Raw genomic sequence first — 20,782 nt, forward strand, 5'->3', positions numbered from 1 at the left:
TAATAAATTATAATATAGAATGAATAATAAATATAAATAAATAAATTATAATAAACATCATCATCAAGCATCAAAGAACCTAGACCCCAAGTAGTCCTCACCTCAGCTTCCTCCTTCTCATTAAGTACATATGCAGTAAGTGCTAGCACATCTCCAAGTACATCTGTCTCCTCAGCACTTCAGGGAAACATCAACTGTCAATTCCCAACCATCGCTAATATGCCCTGGGAAGCAACATTGGTATAGAAAAAACAATGAATTGACTCTTGTTGTGTGACCTGGAAAAAGTATGAACACCTGCAGCCTAGATTTCCAGGAGGATTTCACACATATTCCCCTCGGAGCACGCTATGTTCCAGTTAAACTGGACCACTGGTTCTCTATTCTCATTCTGCCCTCTCCAGCCTCCAAGCCCAATCTGTATGCCTGAAATGAACTCCCTCTACATCTCCACGAATCCAAATCTTTCTTTTCCTTTTGGACCAGGAGTTCTTCTCCTGCAGTAGATTCCCGTAAGTGGTCAACGTATTTCAGGGGCTGGGGGAATTTGGAAGGAAAAAATATTTTTTCAGCTATTTCAATAAAACTGCACTTCTTTGTAATTATATGTAACTTATATTTCATGCATTCAAATTCATTATTCTGAGAAGGGTGCCATGAGCTTCACCAGAGTGCCAAAAGGGTCTGTAACACAAAAGAAGGTTAAGAACTCCTGTTATAAACTAACTTTCTTCAAGAATATTCCTTTAACTCTCCATAATTACTGATACCTGCCATAAATGATCTCTACCTAACTCTTCATCTGTTTGGTTGACCTTTCCAGCTAGGAAAGGATCTGCCAGGAGAGTAGAACCCCAGTGCCTCCTTCTCCACATAACCAAATCAGTTCTATTGGAATGCAAATTTCCTGAAGCCTTATGAGAGAGGATGAGAAAGGATTATTCTATTAGGAGTTAGAGAAAGAGGTTCAAATTCTTGTCTTGTGTGACCAAGATCACCACCCCTGCCTTTTCCTCCAATTCTTCAGATGTGAAATAAAGGTGTTGGCTTAGATATCTGTAAGCTCCGTACATGCTGTAGTAATCCTATGCCTATACTCCTTTTCATCCTCGAATCCACAGGCCTAAAATAGTGCTCTCCATGTAGGAGGGGATCAATAACCCTTTGCCAAATTGAACTGTTATCTGTGTCTCAGTTTCCTAGCCAGTAAAATGGCGGGGGGGGGGGGGGGGGGGGGGGGGGGGGGGCGCGGAGAGGAACAGTATAGGTGGAATACATTACCTCCGAGTTTCTCTCCAGCTCCAGGAGGTTCTGGATAAAAAGGAGACACTCACCTTTTCTGGCAAACTAACTTCAATTTGGCCATTGTGAGGAGAGGGGCAGGATTCGAAAAAGGAGAAAGAGAAAGGAGGAAAAGGGGGCAAGAAGAAAGCAGAGGAGAAAGGCAGAGGGGAAGGAGAGGGAGGGAGAAGGGAGAGGAGAGAATAAGAGTGGGAAAGGGGAGAAAGGAAGGAGCGTGGTAGAAGAAGGAAGAATCATGGGAGGAAGGAGGGAGCTGGGGGTGGGAAGGGGAGAGAGGGGGCAGAAGAAGACTGTGTGTGGGGAGTGGCAGGAGGGAATATTGAGGTAAGGAGGTTAGGAGTGGGGAGGACGAGGAGGGAGAAGATCGGAGGGAAAGAGTGAGAGAAGAAAGGAAGAATGGAAAGGGGGAAGGAGGGAGAGGAGGGTTGGAGGCAAGGTAAGAAGGCAGAAAGGAAGGGTTGAAAGGAGAAAAGAAAAGGTAAGGAGGAAAGGAAGGGGAAGAAGGGGATAGTAGAAAGGAAGAAGGAGAGAGTAAGAAAGAGGGAGGAGAGAGGGGAAAAGAGAAGAAGTGGCGGTGAGGTGATGGCGGAGGAGGAAGAGAAGGATAGTAAGGGAAGGAGGAGTAACCAAAAGATAAAAGGTCCAAGAGTAGGACCCTTAGTTCAATCCCCTCACTTCAGAAATAAGGAAACTGAGGCACAGAGTTCAACTCCCTCATTTTACAGATGACGGAGGTTAAAAATCCTTGCTCTAGCTCAGGCAGGTTGGCATTGGGAGGCGGCCCTCTCAACGCCAAGCCCTGAACGCGGTCCACGACACCAGACCGCCTCTCCCCAGAGGGGTCCGGGGGCAAGAGCGTGCCGCCCGCCTCTCCACGCGTGCCCCCACCACCATGCTCATGCCCAGCCAGGAGCTCATCGGTGCACCATCGCTGCCACCACCACCACCACCACACTCTCCCTGCCCCTCCCCCACCAACGACGAGGACAACCCTGACACCGACAATGGCTGCAGCGGTTCGAGCTCCCGCTCCTCTCTGCTCGCCGCACAGGCTGGTGTCACCATCCGCAACCCGCCTCTACTCCGGCGGAGGCCGCGTCTCTTCCTTTGCTAGGTAACCGCGGCCTGGCGCGTGCGCCCTGCGGCAGGGTTGGGGTGGGTGGAGGAGGGAGGGTAGAGTCAAGGGGTGAGCCTGAAGGGAACATGGGGGAGGAGTGAAGGATGAAGAGGTTTCGTGCAGATCGCAAAGTTATCTAGGATGCCAGGATGGCTGTTGCATGAGTGTCGCGTGCCTGGACCCTGGAAAAATAAAGAAAGGGACGGGGAGGAGGGTGCTAAGAGAACGTGCAAATGCTGGATGCATCCTCTAGCTGTTGAAGGCATCCCCTCTGTTTGAGCCTCCCTACTTTTCCGGGGTTGCCCTGGATCAATGAGCTGGAGAGAACTGACTTTGGGGTGCCATGGGACTACCTTTGTGCAGGACTCTCCTTTGCATCCCCGAAGAAGGCACACTAAAAGGAGGGTAACCTATTAAAGAAACACTGAGGGCCGAGGAAGCAGGAGACCTCTCACCAAAGCCGCATAGGGCGACCCCTTAAGGGACACTATAGCGCAGGAGACCACAGTGATGGGGCTTAGAGTATATTTAGGTAAAAGATGTACTAAATGTACCAGGACCTTTACACAAGATGTAAAGACATAGTTACTGAAAGACACAGCACATCTACCTTAGATGGGTATCTACTAACTACTTGGTTATTTACAGATTTTTTTCATGGGAAAAGAAAGATTTCTCTCAGGGCCATCTGGTTTCAGAGACAAACCAATGAGTCATGCCCATTCGCTGTGCCCTCCCACTTTGTGGCACATCTCAGCTCCTCGAGGGTCTCTTTTTGCGTTTCTTTGTATCCCCAAAGCATAACTCAGAAACTTGCATAGAGTAAACTCTTAATAAATGCTTGTTGACTTATTGAATGCTTTTGAGGACTCAGGGTTGGTTTGTATGTTTGTTTGTTTTAAACGCCCTGAGGAAATAGAGAAGAAATAAAAGAACATGGAATAGTCTTTGAATAGGACTGAGCTCGCAGCAATCAATGGACTTGTAGCTGACTCCTACAGAATTTAGTCCAATCCAATGCCCAATTTTAACCTTTTATAAGTAAGAAAATGAAGGCCCAGAGAGGATAAGTGATTGCCTAAGGAAACAGAGCTTAGCACAGTGCTTAAAACAGAGTCAACACTTAATAAATGTTTATTGAATAAAATTGAAAGACAGAACTAGGATTAGAGTCTGATCCAGTACCCTATTTTATACCATGGCTGGCCATGGGAAAGACTGAGGGGCATATGACCCACAGGGAACAAAACCATCAAGGCAATAGAGTTGACCTAACTGGAAGCTCCCAAATTCCTGAGGTGTAGCATGAAGTGAGAGGGCCCAGTGAATGGACATGACTTTTGTTGATTTGCTTCAAATCCAAATGTCCCTGGCTGAGAAAAATCAGTCAATAAGCATTTGTTAAGCCACACATATTTAGTATTTATAATTTATATTTAGTATTTATATTACGCCGCAAGTATTTATGTTTAGATTAGGAGCTATAAGGAACCTCAGAGGTCCTCAAAGTGCAAACCCTTCTTTCTACGGAAAAGGAAAGCAAGGCCTGGAGACAACAACTCATACTCTCAAGGTCATACAAGACGTAAATGATAACAGCCAGACTTTTGGAACACAGGTGCTCAGACCCCCACCTCCCCCACCCCCCACTCCTCAGGCTCCTTTTTCTTCCTTGAGTGGTTATTAGCTTAAAGATGTTGCAGTCTAATGACCTTTCAGCATTCCATTCATGAAACAATCTGAGATTCTTTCCAATGAGTAAAGCCCTTATGACATGGAGCAGTAGGCACCTACATCACAATACCACAACTAGTTGGATGAAGACAGAACCCCTGCTGGAAACTGCTTGCTTGGAGATATTCTCCCCACCTAAGGGTGAAAGTCAGTTGGTAAGGTGGTTCTACTAGAAGTCCAAACTATCTTCTTACATTGAATAAATAGAAATTCTGTCAGCCTTGATGACTTTCTCAAAGTTCCAATAGTCCAGCTTCATTCAGATCATTCAAACTCGAGGGGGAGGGAAGGAGAACATATTCAGATTATTTGAGTAGAGTCGTTGCTGCCAACATTCATGTAATTTTTTAAATATGGAGATAGGAATGAGGTTAAGAATCTAAGAAGATCTGGTGTCAGCAAATACTCTAAACCTGTGGGTGCTTAGAATTTTTCCATTTAAAAATTTGGTCTGGGATTGAAACAATGTTCCTCTACACTGGTGTTTTTTACAGGAAATGTCTTTGGAAACTGAGTACCTGAAAAAGTGCTTGGGAAAATGTTTAGTTGAGGGCCTTGCTAAGTTGGTTGAGCATCGACCATCAGATCCGATAGAGTACCTGGCATATTGGATTTATGAATATAGGAGACAAATTCATGCAAGTCATCAGGTTTGTGTACACAGGATCCATTTCACTATTGATTTTCAGGATTCCCTGGAGTAACTGCATCCATAGAAGGGTCCTAGGATTGTCCAGAACTCCTCTCTATAACCCATTTCAGATGACCTGGGCTCAATCTCAGAGAGACCATCAGCAGGGCAGCTTCAGGATAGAATTAATTCCTTAGTCCCATCTCTCAAAGGTACTTTGGTTGCAGAGATTCCTGAAGTCAGGGATTTGCAACATAAATTGAGAGACTAAGCATCTGATTTCAGAAACCTTATGGTTAATGGGTTGTCAACCACCTACAGGACAGCAAAGAGTTAGAGTCATAAACTTGGAGTTCTTTATTGGGATATGACTCCCTCTTCCCTCCCCACTTTCCCCTCCCCCCCAAGGGATTTTTCATTCCCATCCAGGCCACAGACTTTTATTAACAACTAATCTAATTGTTCTATTTCTGGTATTTGGCTTTTTGCAACAATAGAGAAAGCTAGAGAAGCTTCAGCTGAGTGAGGAGAGAATGGAAAGCCTTTTGGAACTGGAAATAGCACAAAAACTGAAGGCAGAGGAAATTCAATTCCAGAAACAACATGAAGAATATAAAAAAGTGAGTCATCTTCACTAGTTTCAGTGACAACTTTACAGACCAACAACAAACTCAGTTCTTATTGCATGTCATGATTTTATGTGTTTAAGATTCAAGGGGTTTTTCTTGAAGTATTCAACAGTCCTTTTTTCCCTTTTAAATTTACAGATATTACTATATTTAATCCCCTTGGATTTAGCAAGGAAAATTTAATATATAACTTATTTTAGTGGTATTGGTGTTGGAGCTCATCTAGGGAAAGTAAAAACAAAAGTCATAATACTTCATATAATTATACCTTACATTTCATAAGATCAGAGATGCACAACTGAAAGAAACTTCAGCAGTCATCTGGTCCAGTCCTCAAATTTTACAGATGAGGACAGTAAAGGCCAGACAGATAAATTGATTTCCCCAAGGTCATAAAGTAAAAGAGCTGGGATGGGAACCAGGTCCTCTAAATCTAAACCCACATCCAGCATTGTTTCCTTTGTACCAACGATGTTCCTGATACAACTCTTTAGTTTACAAAGTACTCTTGAATGAGTAGGACCTTTTCTGAATACTTCACTGAAAATAGTTTTCCTTGACTTTATATCTATATCTTATTAGAACTTTTGTAGCACCTGATAATAACAAGAGATCCTAAGTTCCTTTCTGTTTATGATGAGCTTTCAGGTGGAAAAGTTATTTGTTTTACTCTGATTTATTTCTTTCAATAAACATCTTTACATTTTAGGCGTGGGATATCTTAGCTTCTCAGAGCTCGATTATCTGCAGTGAAGAAAACAGTCTTTTTGTTGGACTGCTCAATATGCCGATAATCTCAGAGCAAATAAATTGTTTTGTTATCGTTCTTGTTATTTTCAGCCTGATTTTTGATTTCATCATTGGAGGGATCTCTCATCATGGAAACTCCTTCCACTTATACAGATCTTCCCTTAATCTCTAACTGAAGGTCTTAGAAAGTTACCTTGGGACACTGAGAGTTTAAATGACTTGCCCATGTTATATGACTTGTTCAAGTCAAAATGTGTCATCAGCAGTACTTGAACTCATGGATTCCTGACTCCAGGACCTGCCCCTCTAAACACTAGACCATGCTAGCCCTGGCAATACTTGAACTTCTAAAAAAATTATTATTTTGTGCTTTTACTCATACCATATTTCTTTTCCTGAACAAAACTATTTTGGGGATTGAGGCAAAATGGAAATACTGGATCCGTATCTTTGGTCATGTATTATTCTTACATTTATAAATGAAGACTGATCCCAGCGTTCCACCGAAGTTTTGAATTAGGCATGTGATTTCTTTCATAAAGGTAACAGAGCTAGTTACCTTAGATTTTGTTTCTTCTCCCAGAAATGTTTTTTTTTTCATTTACTTGAATTGCCTTGGTCTAGATTAAATCCAAGTAGAATGTTTCTGTCACCCTGATTCTGTGTGATTCTTTGCTTATTTCATCTCGTGTGGTGTTTATGGGATTTGTTCGATTGCTGCCTTTCATTATATCAAGGCGGCAAATTTCATTTTTTAATATTTTAGCAACTCTATGTTAAAAGCAGCTGGGTGGTACAGTAGAGCTCTGTGCATGCTCTTAGGAAGACCTGAGTTTGGGTATGGCCTCAGACATTTATTAGCTGTGTAGCCTTGGGCAAGTCAATTAATTTCTATTATCTCAATTTCCTCATCTGAAAAAGGAGAATAACAGGAACACCTTCTTCCCAGGGTTGTTGTGAGAATCAAATGAGATAATGTCTGTAAAGAGCTAAGCATGGTGTTGGGCTTATAGGAGGCGCTAGAGAAATACTAGCTATTCTCATCATCATCATCATCACCACCACCACCATTTACATGCAGATATCCCTGGTTTTCTAGAGGTTTTCTAGCAAATTTGGCAAGGAACTCAAGGAACTTAGTCTAAGGAAGAAGAAAACACAAAAGAAAGCTGAATATTTATCTACCAAAAATTTGTTGAGCAGCAACTATATACAAGGCACTTTAAAAAATGATTTGCATGTCAGGAAAGTCAGTCCTCTTAAGAGCTGTTCTTTCCCTTCAAGACTGTTGCCTTACCTGAGGTAGTGGCCGCCAATATCTGGCCAGACTCTTCCAGGGACATCGAACTCAGCTGCAAAAGTATCCCACTAAAACCTCTTACTTCAGAGCATTTATTCATTTAATTATGAATAAATTAGAAAGTAATTAACTATGACTAATAATCTAGAGGCAGAGAGGAGGGTGGACCAGCCTTTCTCAGGAAACCTCCAGGCTCCAGCTCTTGCCCTCTGACTCATCATGGCTGTTATGACCCTGGAAAAATCACTTAATCTCTCAGTGCTCTCAAGCAAATCTTTCAGACTGTACAGTTTAGAAGCTTCCAGTCTTCATTAGGGATGAAGTTTTCTTCATCCGCTGATGAAGTCATGGAACTAGATTTAAAAACAAAAACAAAAAACTAAATGGGTCAGTAAGAAATACCAAAGAGCAAAGTTCCAAATATCAAGGAAATGTCTATGATATCCTGACAAATTTCAACTGAACTTTCCATTGTAGTTGATATGAACTAAATCATAGGATAATCCAGGCTTATCCCATCAGTAATCAGCCCTCTGCCTGAGTTTAACTATAGTCTGTAAAAGATCAATTATTCTCCCTAATACTTTTTTTTAGCTCAGATACAGGTCCCCCACACACACACACTCCTTTTCTTGACCATGCAGTTCAAAAAATCTACACTGATCTATTAGTGTTCCTCTGATTGTGACTCCAAACAAAGGAACACCGACGATTTTTAAAGGGCCAGTTACACTTCCTTTTTCTCTTTTATATTCTAAGCACCAAAATATACTTGAATTCAAACAAATATAAGTTGTTATTTTTTCAGACTGCCCATAATGCCCAGAAGACAGAATAGAAAACTCATAATAGGAAGAGATGGAGATGGTGACCTGCTTTGGATTAGGCTGCATGTCTCCATAAGTTTGTAGCAGTGAGATCCTTTCCAATTCTGAAATCCTATGGTTATATGAAGGGTGACCTGATGATTCCTTAACTACAGGACTTCAAATTAAATTTTGAAAAATAAGTTTTTCATTGTCTTGCTAAGTTCAAAATTCCAATGTCAAGTCTACCTAAGAGGGGCAAAAAATTATTCTTATTCAGTCAGCCAACAAACCAACATTTATTGAGGAACTACTATGTACAAGGTACTATTCAGGATAGATGAAATATAATACCTTACATTTGTATATTTAAAAATCACTTTTTTTTTCATTTGATTATTGATTCAACAGCCCTATAAGGTAAGGAACATGAAGATATTATTCTCCTACCCTAATCTCTATTCCCTATCCCTTTTTAAAAATAAACATAATAATGGAGACCCAGAGAGATGAAAGTTATTGTCTTAAGGTTACAAAGCTAGCATAAGTTAGGGCTAGAAGTCAGGTTTAATGACTCCTACTCCAATTCTCTTTCTACTCTACCTTGCTGCCTTTCTTTGCTGAATGGAAATTCCTTGCTATTGGGAAGGCATAAGTTATTGTTTATATGCATAATCTAGCTCCTACCATGAATCTAATAAGGCCACCAAATTTCATGACTTGGGAGTTTACATACAGATAACTAGGAACTCTAATTTCAAAAGATAGCAAGATATTAAATCACTAATTGATTTTTTTTCTTTCTAGAAAACAATGTTGGACACTTATCCAGAACAGAGACCTCACATCTGGCAGGAAAAGTTTGGAACCCAGAAATTGCCCCCTCTTGAAGAAATAGATGAATCTTTATTAAGCCCAAATGTGAGTATTTTTTTTAAAAAAATGCTAGCGGAAATGGAACCTTTCCTCCATCATCTTAATAATCAGCTTTTCTTCCTGAAGTCATCTTCAGGATGTACATTCAGCATGTACATTGGCATAATTTTTGTTAGTGTAGTCTTGAGATACATGAGTTTTCTCTAAAAAATGTTTCAGTGGTTAAGGGTATCACCAAACCTAGTTTTGACCTCCACGTAATACTCTTCCTTGACCCTTTTCTGAGATGAAAAATATCAAGGAACATAGGAAGAAATTATATAAATGACATGAAAAGAGCAAAGATCTAAAAGAAAATCCTGCTCTATTTAATAAAGTCTTTTCCCCAGCCTCACAGAAATGAAAGAGATATTGGCAGGATAGTCATATTATTATCATCCAAAAGCACTTATCTCTATTAAGAGATATGCAAATAAGAACAATTCTGAGGTTTCACTTCATACCTAGCAATTCGCAAAAGATGACACAAGATGGAGACAACCAACGCTGTAGAACTTGTATATATGGCAACTGGGTGCTAAAAAAGTTAAGTGGATTTTCAAATAAATTAAAGTCTACATCAAACAACTTTGCTGTGAATAAAATATAACACCAAATAATATCATGGATAAAGTATGTAAATATTTTAATTAAGAATTATTCTTTTCTAATGACAAGAAAAATAGTATAACAAGCATTTATACTTAGTAATCACTATGTGATCAAGCCTGTGCTAGGTAGTATGAAAAAAAAATAATACATGGCTTGGTGTCTGACTTCAAGGAACTTATAACCTGGAGTTGAGACTCATGCAACAATTGTACTAGCAATCAGTGAATTGGGAAACAGCTTCCCAGCGTATGGGACTTGAGGTCAGACCTTCAAGGATGCATAAGTTTTTTGAGTGGGAGGAGAGGGAGGAAGGCATATGAAATAGGGGAACACTGAAGTGATAATTATAATTTTGTGGGGAAGGAACAGTGAGAAGACTAGCCTAAACTTAATTAAGATAGCATGATGTAATGGAAAGAACCCTTAATTTAGTCGGAGCTAAAGGAACTGGGTTTGAATTCCAATTCTGCTGTTTACTGCCTTGGGTGAATCATTTACTCTCACCTGGGCCTAGATTCATCACTCTTAAAATGAAGATATTGAAGTAAATATATGTGATGGTAAGCAGGGTGGAACTTTTTGCCTTTGTTTTTTTCTTTAGGAGTTCTTCTTAGCGCTAAGGAAGTACCTTTGATGAGTCTTGCCTTTCAAATGTAAAGCGGACTTTTTGTTGTCTTTTGTTCTGGAGTGCTTCTCAGCACTAAGGCAATCAAGTGCCTTTGATTGAGTTCTTTGTTTGAATCTAGAGTCTTTCTTTGAATCAAGAGTTTTTGATGACTTTCTTAAGAAACAAGAAAACCCACAACCCTTTTGCTAAGTAGGTGCTAAGACCCAGGGCCCTGAGAAGTGTATATATGCTCTGAGGTTGGTGTTTTGTTTTGGGGGTTTCACTCATTGGAAGAGTGATCATGTGGTTTGGCCAGATGAGACTCTGGATAGCCTTTAAGAGCGCCCCGCCCTGGCTTTGAAAAACCCAGATGTTGGTGCTTCTCTCTCTAGTAACTATATATGTAATATCTTAGTCCGATGGCTAGAAGCCTGTCTGTTGATTTGTGTTATTTTACTCTGTTTATATGATTTCTGCCTGTAATTTCTATTTTTGTTTTCTCTGAAGTTCAGGGTGCTGACTTTTCCCCCTGAACTAAGTGAATGATATATGTATGTTTAATTAAAGTAAGATTGTTAAACCTTAATAGTTGCTTTCCTTAGAAAAGCAGATCAAAGAACCTGTGCTAGTAACCCTCCTGTGTGCTGGTGTTATTGCCCTTACACAGCCATAGTAGTACCAAGTAGCATTGTTGTTACAATATACAATCAAGATTCTTGTTGCAGAAGGTATGACTCAATTGTAAAGTTTTCAAGAGACTACTTCAGACTTGATAATAGTAGTCCATAGAATATGCATGCCATAGTGGATAGACTGTAGGCCATGAAGTCAGGAAAAATTACTTTCAAATCCCACTCTCACCATTTAATAGCTGTATAACCCTAGGTCAGTCAGTTGACTTTTCTATGTTTCGATCATCCCTGTAGGGTGATCTACCAAGTAATAGACAGGTTGTGATCTGCAGGGATACAAGGAATTTCAACGCCAGGAGTTCCCTGTGCTGATAAAACCTTAGATACAGTTCCTTTAGGTATTCATGTATATGCTAGATAATAAGTGACATGATGAAAGTGGCGTTTTTAAAAGATTAATGTAGCAGGAATACACAGGGTATTAAAGGGGAGCTACATGAGAGGGAAAACAAGTCAAAGGTTGTTGTCATGTAGGCATGTTGTAATGTAAGCGTGAATGGGATGGCAATGAAACTAGAGCATAAACTGACATATTTCAGAGGAAGAACCAAAAGGAATTGGTGGCTAGTGGAATAAAGAGGATAAAGAAGAGAGAAAAGTCCAGGAGTCATTCATTTCTTCCTTCCTCCAACAAACATTACCTGTTATAATACATAGCACTCTGCTAGATACTTGTAGGTTACATGTATAAGATAGAATCTTTGCTCTTGAGTCTCATTGGGCAAATGAGATATAACATACGTGAAACAGTAAATAGCAATGAAAAACAGCATGTGATAAATTTCCAAATGGCTACTATAGAAAAGATGTACAAAAATTAGTTCAAAGGATGAAGAAGATGACTATAGACTGAAATGATCAGAGAAGCCTTCAAGAAGCAGGTGAAGCTTGAACTGAATCTGAGCAGGATTTGGGTAGGGAAAAAGAGATAGGAGAAGCTACTTGGCTTCTCTTCTGAAAAAAAAATTAATTGGGTAATGGTGAAGTCCTCGAATTTTATGCAATATACAAATATGGGGGTAGTTCATAAAGGTGTAGCAAGTTTTATGAAAACTTTTTTCTCTGTTTTTGGTCATATTTAGAGAGAAAATGGAATGTCCAAAACAGACTGGAAGGAAGAGCTTTCCCCTAAATCTAATGCTGCTTCCAAGACTGGATCTCAAGAAGAGTCTGTTTCAGGTAGTTCATGGTTCCAGGGGGGCAATTCCAAAAAAGATTTTTTCTATGAGGGCCACTCAATCAGAGTCTGACTCATTCCATCAAGATTCTCCAAAGTTTCTCTCTCACTAGGAAAACTGTCCAGAATAAGACTACTGCTCAAAATCAAGTTGGGAAATCTCTCCTGGATTATTCTCCCTTAACATATAATCAGGAGATGGATCATTCTAATGATGCTTCTCTCAAAGTTGCCAACCAAGAAACTAGCCAACCAGCTGAAGTCTTGTCTGAGGACGAAGATTAGTCAGAAATTGCCTAGGTTTCAGGGTATATGAAAAGGCAACATCTAAATATCCAGTAGAAATCCTGGCCAGTGTCCACTTAATCAGCATTTATAACTTTTCTATGGGGAAATGTGCTTTGTGTTGCAAATAACCAATTTGTAAATGGAATTTTAGAACATAACTTGTTTGGAAATTGGTCATTGGCAATTTTAGTGTAATAAAAAGTAAAGAGGAGGCTTCTAGCAATCTCTTCCATTTCCTGAAATAGGAGAAGAGGGAGGGGCTTTGTTGAAGAACCCCCTGCACCGATTCCTGAATTCCAAGATGGGAAATAGTAGTACAAACTTGAGGAGAGTTCTGGCACTGGCCAAGAGGCTCTTTGGGGATTTCTTTTTATTTATTTATTTTACCCCAGTTACATGTAAAAACAACTTTTAACATATGTTTTTAAAACTTTGACTTCCAAATTCTCTCCCCTGCTCCCTCGCCATCCCTCCTCACTGAGAAGGCAAGCATTTCAATATAGGTTATACATGTGTAGTCATATAAAACATATCCATAAGAGTCATGTTGTGAAAGAAAACAGACAAAAAAACTCAAGAAAAATTAAGTTAAAAAAAGGATGATTCCATCTGTATCCAGACACTATCAGTTCTTTCTCTGGGGATGGATAGCATTTTTTTCATCATAAGTCCTTCAGAGTTGTCTTCTATCATTATATTGTTGAGAATAACTAAGTCATTGTGTGGTAAATCAAAGTGGGCTCTTAGCACTCAGTTCAACCAAGTGCCCTTGAAGAGTTTGGCCCTTGTTTCCTTGATTAGATTGGGAGTCCTTAGTGACCTCCTTGTCTCAGGGGAGGGCCTAGTTTACATGGGTTTGAGTGGCATTTTGGGACATCAGAGGCTTTTAGACCATGTGGGTTTAAGTCACCTCTTTGTGACGATTTCAGGTCATGTGGGTGAGTCGCATGTGTGACTCCCCCTTGACCCTGAAAAAGATATAAAACCAGGGGTTGGCTTTCTCTTTCTCAGAACTCTTACCCACAGCCTTGGTGGCACATGTGACTCTGGGCCAGCCCTTGTTATGAGCTCCCGGGCTGAACTTAGATGTTGGTAACTATGAATTGTATTTGGCCTGTCTGTCAATGTTTGTAATTTGTTTGTATTTGCTCTGAAGCTCAGGGCACTGGCTTTTCCTCCTGAACTAAGTGACTGGTATTTGTATGCTGAATTAAAGTAACCTTGTTAACCCCTTAACATTGCTTTCCTTAGTAAAGCAGATCAAAAGAACCTGGGCTTTGGCAGCATTCTTGTTGTTGGGCTTGTGTTGGTCTTTCCCGCCCCCTCCCAACAGCTGCTAGCCAAATTGTTGAAACAGTCATTCATAGCTGATCATCTAACAATATTGCTGTTACTATGTACATGGTACATTTCACTTTGCATCAGCCCATGCAAGTCTTTCCAGGTTTTTTCTGAGAGCATCCTGCTCAACATTTCTTATAGTACAATAATATTCCATCATAATCACATACTACAACTTGTTCAGCCATTCCCCAATTAATGGGCATCCCCTCAATTTCTAATTCTTTGCCCCCAGAAATGAGCTGCTATAAATATTTTTGTACATATAGATCCTTTTCCTTTTTTTTTTTATTTCTTTTGGTCTACAAAGACTAATAGTAGTATTGCTAAGTCAAAAGATATGCACGGTTTTATAGCCCTTTCATCATAGTTCCAAATTGCTCTATGGAATGGTTGAATCAGTTCACAACTCCACCAACAATTCATTAATATCTTATTTTTCCCATATCGCATCCAACATTTGTCATTTACTTTTTCTGTCTTATTAGCCAATCTAATAGGTATGAGGTAGTACCTCAGAATTGTTCTAATTTGCATTTCTCTAATCAATAGTGAATTAAGAGTATTTTTCATATGGCTATAGATATGTCACCTGAAAACTGATCATATCTTTTGATCATTAATCAGTTGTGGAATGGCTCTTATTTTTACAAATTTGACTCAATGCTCTATATGTTTGAGAAATGAGACCTTTATCAGAGAAGCTTGCTTCTCTGGAAATTTCTAAACTCCACCTTGTATAGAAAGGAAGTAGATATTGTCTTGTTCTACAGTACAAAAGATGATGGGGTAGGTTAAAAAAAAACTCACTCTGAATCATAGAGTCATAGAGAATTTCATACGATCACTAAGGTCATTAGTCATAGCTTAGAATTTTCTGATGAACTTTTTATACTCCTTGTAAGTTTATACTTCTGTTCATTAAAGTCATAAGCTCTTTAGAAGTCATCCATTACACTCCATACAGGAATCTCCTCTACAACAATCCTAATAGGTAGTCATCAAGTCTGTATTTGAATACTTCTAGTGTTCTACCTTTTAAATATTTTGTGTTTATTCTCATTTTATAACACCCTCCCCCCCCCAAAAAAAAGCACTAAAAAATTGTCAAGGGAGTCAGATTGTGTAACATGGGAGACATTGGCACAGGACCACCCAGCATGGCATGCCCATGTCAGAGAAAGTGCTGTACTCTATGAGCAAAGCAGAATTGAAACAGCTCAAAGGAAATGCAAGACGCCCAAATTTAGAGAATCCACCCCAAATGCTCACGTAGACTATTTGTGCCCAACCTGCGGTAGAGCATTCTGGGCTCATATTGGCCTGATCAGCCACAGTCAGACACATTGAATCTTGACTCAAGCACAGTGAAGTCATTTTGGTCCTCCTCGAGAATAAAGGACAACAACCAACCTACTATAACTGAAATAAGACTAGTACCTAGGTTGTTATGTAGTTCCAGTTTTTTCTTTCTAACTATTCAGATTTGGGTATGTTGTTTTTTGTTTGTTTTTTTGAGGGATGGAGGTTTGGGACTTCATTTTTATAAAGAACAACTAGTGAAGAAATAACTTCTACCAATGTCAGCAATTTTCTGTAACCTATAGTTTTAGAAAGTTGTTTGAGACATTAAGTACCTGCAGAATATACATATATGTGTATGTACATATAAATACACATGGGTGTTTGTATGTATATACACATACACACATAGATAGATCTAAAAAATCCACATGTGAAGCAGGACAGCACAGTGGGTAGAGATCTGGCCTCTGAGTGAATACAACCTTGTTTCAGATACTCCCTCTAACACAAACCTTGGCCAAATCACCACCTCTAGGTGTCCCAGACATTTCTCTAAGACTAGAACTTGCAAAATAGTTCCAGGCCTACATTGGCAGAAGTTTCCCTACCAAGAGTTCCCTACACCAATGAAAATTATAGGTATAGATCCCCTTAAATCAGTATATACATGATCAACTCCCTCATATTTCAAGTGAGGAAACTGAATCCCAGAGTAGAGGAAGTATATTGCTAAAGTCCCATGACCAGTGATGCAAAAGACCCAAGATTAAGGAATTCCCTGGTTCCCACTTCTACTCTATCATAATGTTGAATTCCCTATTGTCCGGTCCTGGTTTATCAACAGAATATCAGTTATTCAGTGACTGAAGCAGTAACTGAACTATGCAGTCTATATCCAAGGAATCATCAAAATGTGTTGGCTTCTTATCTTAAAGTAACATACACTGTTGTTGATTCATTACTTCAATGTATATTTTTAAGCACTTTTAGTATATAGAGCAAAGTGCTAGGCACTTGACAAGAAGCAAGTTTGGATAGGACTTCTGGTCCATGCTTGACAGTCATAAATCAATATCATACAGATAAGACGACTATGATATCTTAATATTATATGGTAAATATGTTAGAGATATATCAAGCAATGCTATGTGAGGTCTGAAGTGGAAGGGCAGAAAAGATTATTATTATCCCAGGGAAATAGTCAAGGTAGCATTTGACTTGGGGTTTTAAAGTAAAGGTAAAAACTCTCAACAGGTGAAGAAATGCGGATAAAAGACATTTAAAGCATAGGGAATAGGGTGGCCAGAGGTATGGTGGTGAGAGAGTATATGGTATGGTTAGGGTTTTCTAAAAATATCTAATGTTTGAAATGCCATAAATGGAATTGCTGGCTATTGGGGATTATAGTACTTAGTCGAAGGAGTCGAATGTGATTTACTTTATTTAACCAGCAGATTGACCTTCCTACTTTTGCCTTTTTTTTCCAGCTAATTTAAAATGGGTCTGTGCTTCCTGAACATATAGAAATTGATGATGATGATGATGATGGGTTAAAGTGGTCCAGAAGTACATTAGGATGGCAGGGAGAATCCAGTCTAGGATTTTTTAAATGTTGCAAAAAACCTCACTAAACGAATAGTCTACATGCAAGTATTTGGTAGCTGGCCATAATCAGTATTGCCTACAATCTTCTACCTTTCTTTGATAATGGAAATAGACAACCTCTCTACCATTTCAATGTTCCTCTCCATCTCCCCTCTCTTCCTTCTCTCTCACTTCTTCTCGACTCCCACTTTAGGTGTTCCAATGACACCTCTGATTATTACCTAAACCCACATATAACTAAGGAAGTGGTTGTTCCTAAGAATTGCTGCAACTAGCTTTAAAGCAGGTACTTTATACTTAATAACACTTAAGTTGAAACATTGTCACTTCATGTATTGGGGGAGGGGAACCTTTAAAACTGTGACATTGTGTATAGGATGGAACAGAATACCTCCAACCTTTCAATCGGAGCTGCTATTTAGACAGCACCATTAAGGTTGACAGTGAGTTCTAGATGAATTACCTCACTTGATCTTCTCAAGACCCTATGAGCCAAGCACTAATGTTATTATTATTGACATTTTACAAATAAGGAAATTAATGCTCTGAGAAATTAAGTGACTTCCCAAGGATCCATGTTGGCAGAATCTGAACCCAAGTCTCTCCTGAATCCAAGTCTAGTGTTCTTTCTACTTTGCCCCAATCAATGTAAAATAGCAAGAAGAAACCAAAAATTTAGCCAGTAAAAATTTGAAATCCACTATCTGAATGATCTGGACTTGGGGGAATCTTAGCACTAATAGGTTTGGTTGAAAGGAAAGTGCTGATGTGGTCATACTCATAGACTGGGACTTGGTAGGAGACAGAAATCCTGCCAGTTATTTCCTAGAATCATACTATTAGCTGCATAGTGCAGTACACAGCGGAGAAATCTTTTTTCTAATAAAAGCCTCTGACCCACAAGAAAAACAATCAACCAAAAATCACATAGGTGAAAAGGAGCTAATTGTAATGTTGTGGGCTTTTTTTAATTGAAAGAAATGTTTTAGTATTTTTTTTAAAGTTTAAAAACAGGTATCACAAAACTATTCTAAAAATCTAACAAATTAGAAATCTTAGAAGCTAAACCTGTGATTTTATCAGTATAGAGAATTTCCTTACTGCTACTTACAATCTTAAGAGATTTATCTTGGGGGTACTGAAAAGTTAAGTGACACTCCTAAGGTAACACAGCCAGTGTGTGTCAGAGACAGGATTTGAACCTAGGTCTTCTTCACTTAGAGGACAGAACTCAATGTACTATAAGACCACACCACTTCTCAACAAATTTCGGTAGAAAAGGTTGTTGAGATTTTATTTCTTAAAACCATACAAAATTTAAATATATCAAAAAGACTCAGAGTCAGAAGATCTGGGTTCAAGTCTTACCTCTGGCACTTTCTTGTCATATGATCATGGGCAATGAACAATTAGGCACCTCTCTGAGCCTCAGTTTCTTCATTTGTGAAACTAAATAAAAACACTTACATTACCTATCTGCTTCACATGATTTTTGTGAAGAAAGTGCTTTGTAAATTATAAAGAGATATAAAGTAACAGAATGGGGAAAATATTCTCACTAAATATACAAGGAACTGCTACAAGACAGTGCACACATAATCAAAGTGGACACATAGTCAAAGGACATAAAGAATCAATATGGAAGTCTCACAATTGGGAATACACCCCATGGAAATAAAGGAGAAAGGCCCATTTATATGGAAAAAAATGTATTATATAGCAAAACTATACAGACTAGTGAAAAACAAGAAATGACTTAAATTTTCTGTAGTTATGAAATGGCTAGTCAAGGTAGTATATCTCAATGAAGAAATAATATACTACCATAAAGAATGAAAAGCACAAAAAAAGCCTTAACACACTAAAAAAAAAAAGAATGACAAACACAAAAGTCATATGCAAACATAATTCCTGTGGAAGGATGCAGCATGAAAAAGCAAAATTAGTGATATGTATGTGTGTGTTATACATGTATATATGTGTACATATATGTATACTGACCATGACTATGTAAAAATACTTGTCTATATATTTGAATGTATTTATAAGTATTAAAGACAGTTATAGACTTATTAAATGACTATAAATGCCTATAATGCATGTTCATTTTAGTGTAAGTTCACACAATTTTGTGTTTAACACAAAATTTTTTCTCAAAGGAAAAACCATCAGTTTGATGTTATTTAGTGAAAATAACTTGAGAAAGGGCAAAAAGAGAGGGGGTATCATGATACATTTCTTTAGCACCTACAATACACTAGGATGCTGGAAGGAATTAAATAGTATAAGAGGAAGACCTCGACTTTACCAGTCTTAGAATCTACTCAATAGACTCATAAACACTTTTAAATGGCAATGCAATATGATGAATGACATTTAAGTGATACCTACCATGGTTTCTTTGGAGGGGAAGGAGGGAACTGAAGCAAGTCAGTCAAAGGAAAGGTAAATCTTAGATCAGAGAAATCAAACTCTGCAATCCCAAGTGAGGAAGCAGATTAAAATGCAATTCGGAAATGCTTAACAAAATAAACAAAAATATAAAACAACATAGATAATGCTAATTTGTGGCTTTCTAAATCGATATGTGGCCAGCTGGGATCAGTTCCTATTTGAGTTCAACCCCATTGTCTTAGATATTCATAAAGAAGTATAGAGAACACTGTCAAGGAGAACAATGTGAATTAAGGTGGGAGGGTATATTGTGTATTGAAGGATAGACCAGTCAGATTGAACCATATGTTTGATGGAGAGGAGCAGTGAGAAAACACGTTGGATAGGCAGACTGGAATCAAATTGGAAGATCCTGAATGCCAAGCTAACAATACAAAAAGAAAAGAAACAGAGATGAAGATACATAGACTGCATGATATATTATTCCATATTATGTTGCAGAGTCTTAGAATATTTCCAACAGAGTTTCAAAGGCATGTTTATTTTTGCACATATAAGCATACATTTAGATATCACCTCTTAATACTTGCTTTGCAGATGCGGTGAATCCTACCTGAGGGTCAGATATCCAGCTTAAAAGCTGGAATTTCCCCACCCTTGATCTAGAGGGAGTGGATGGATCCAGTGCCATCACTGGAGGAACAAGTCTCAAGTTTGTATCCTCTTGGTTAGTAGTATAATATTATTTTTAGAAGGCTAGAATTAATAAACAAATAAATGTCTTATGTTGGAAAGTCTGATTTCTGACTGAATCATACACATCCAATCAGCCTTACCACCAAGTTATCACCCACATGAGGAGACCAAAGGGCACAGAGACATCATCCTAAGAAAGGAGCAGGTTGGTGGGAGATCATGGAATCATGGAAAGATGAGGGGGAAGTAGGGGGAAAGGGAAGGAAGGTTTTTATATTTCCCAAATCCCTTTAGAGGCTTTGGGAATGGTATACTGGGAAAAAAAGCAATAGGCTCTCAGATGACCTGAATCTAGTCCTGGGGCTTTACCACTCACTATTACTGCATCATCAAATAAGTCATAGGACTGCTAGGTGGCACAGTGGATAGAGTGCTGGATCTGGAATCAGGAAGATACATAATCCTGAGTTTAAATCTGGCCTCAGACACTTACTAGCTGGGTGACCCTGGGCAAGTCACTTACCCCTGTTTGCCTCAGTTTCTTCATCTGTAAAATGAGCTGGAGAAGAAAATGGTGAACCACTCCAGTATTTTTCCCAAGAAAACCCCAAATGGAATCACAAAGAGTCAGACAGGACTGAAAACAACTGAAAATTGGCATTTCCTTCAATTGTGATTTTTTAAAATGTTACTTCTGAGATAATCTATAGGCTTTCATGATGCACAAAAAAGAATTCCTGCTTTACACCATCCCACACATTGCCAGATTTATCTTCCTTAAACATCTTTCATGATGTCACTCCCTTGCTCAAAAGCTTTCCACTGCTCCTATTTCCTGCTATTTAAAACTAAAATCTCTGCCCAGGTTTCCAGACCTTGCC

At 38.9% G+C, this 20,782-nt stretch overlaps 1 protein-coding gene across 1 annotated transcript; it reads left to right on the forward strand.

Moving 5' to 3' along the window:
• Positions 1 to 2,378: 2,378 nt before the first annotated feature.
• LOC118829349 (DPY30 domain-containing protein 2-like) lies at positions 2,379 to 19,822 on the forward strand. The gene is made up of 6 exons (XM_036736367.1): positions 2,379 to 2,416; positions 4,648 to 4,803; positions 5,282 to 5,404; positions 9,077 to 9,190; positions 12,178 to 12,274; positions 19,803 to 19,822. The coding sequence occupies exons 2-6, from the start codon at positions 4,651 to 4,653 to the stop codon at positions 19,820 to 19,822; spliced, it is 507 nt and encodes a 168-aa protein (XP_036592262.1). The 5' UTR covers positions 2,379 to 2,416; positions 4,648 to 4,650.
• The last annotated feature ends 960 nt before the right edge of the window (positions 19,823 to 20,782 follow it).

This window comes from Trichosurus vulpecula, chromosome 8 (genome assembly GCF_011100635.1).
Source record: "Trichosurus vulpecula isolate mTriVul1 chromosome 8, mTriVul1.pri, whole genome shotgun sequence".
In the NCBI taxonomy this organism is placed as follows: Eukaryota; Metazoa; Chordata; class Mammalia; order Diprotodontia; family Phalangeridae; genus Trichosurus; species Trichosurus vulpecula.

What these genes read in the sequence shown, in the direction of transcription:
- LOC118829349 (XM_036736367.1), top strand. Translation starts at nt 4,651, where the DNA reads ATGTCTTTGGAAACTGAGTACCTGAAAAAGTGCTTGGGAAAATGTTTA. An exon ending in AACATGAAGAATATAAAAAA is followed by an intron (nt 5,405 to 9,076) that starts GTGAGTCATCTT and finishes TTTTCTTTCTAG; the next exon opens with AAAACAATGTTGGACACTTA. An exon ending in TCAAGAAGAGTCTGTTTCAG is followed by an intron (nt 12,275 to 19,802) that starts GTAGTTCATGGT and finishes CTTGCTTTGCAG; the next exon opens with ATGCGGTGAATCCTACCTGA.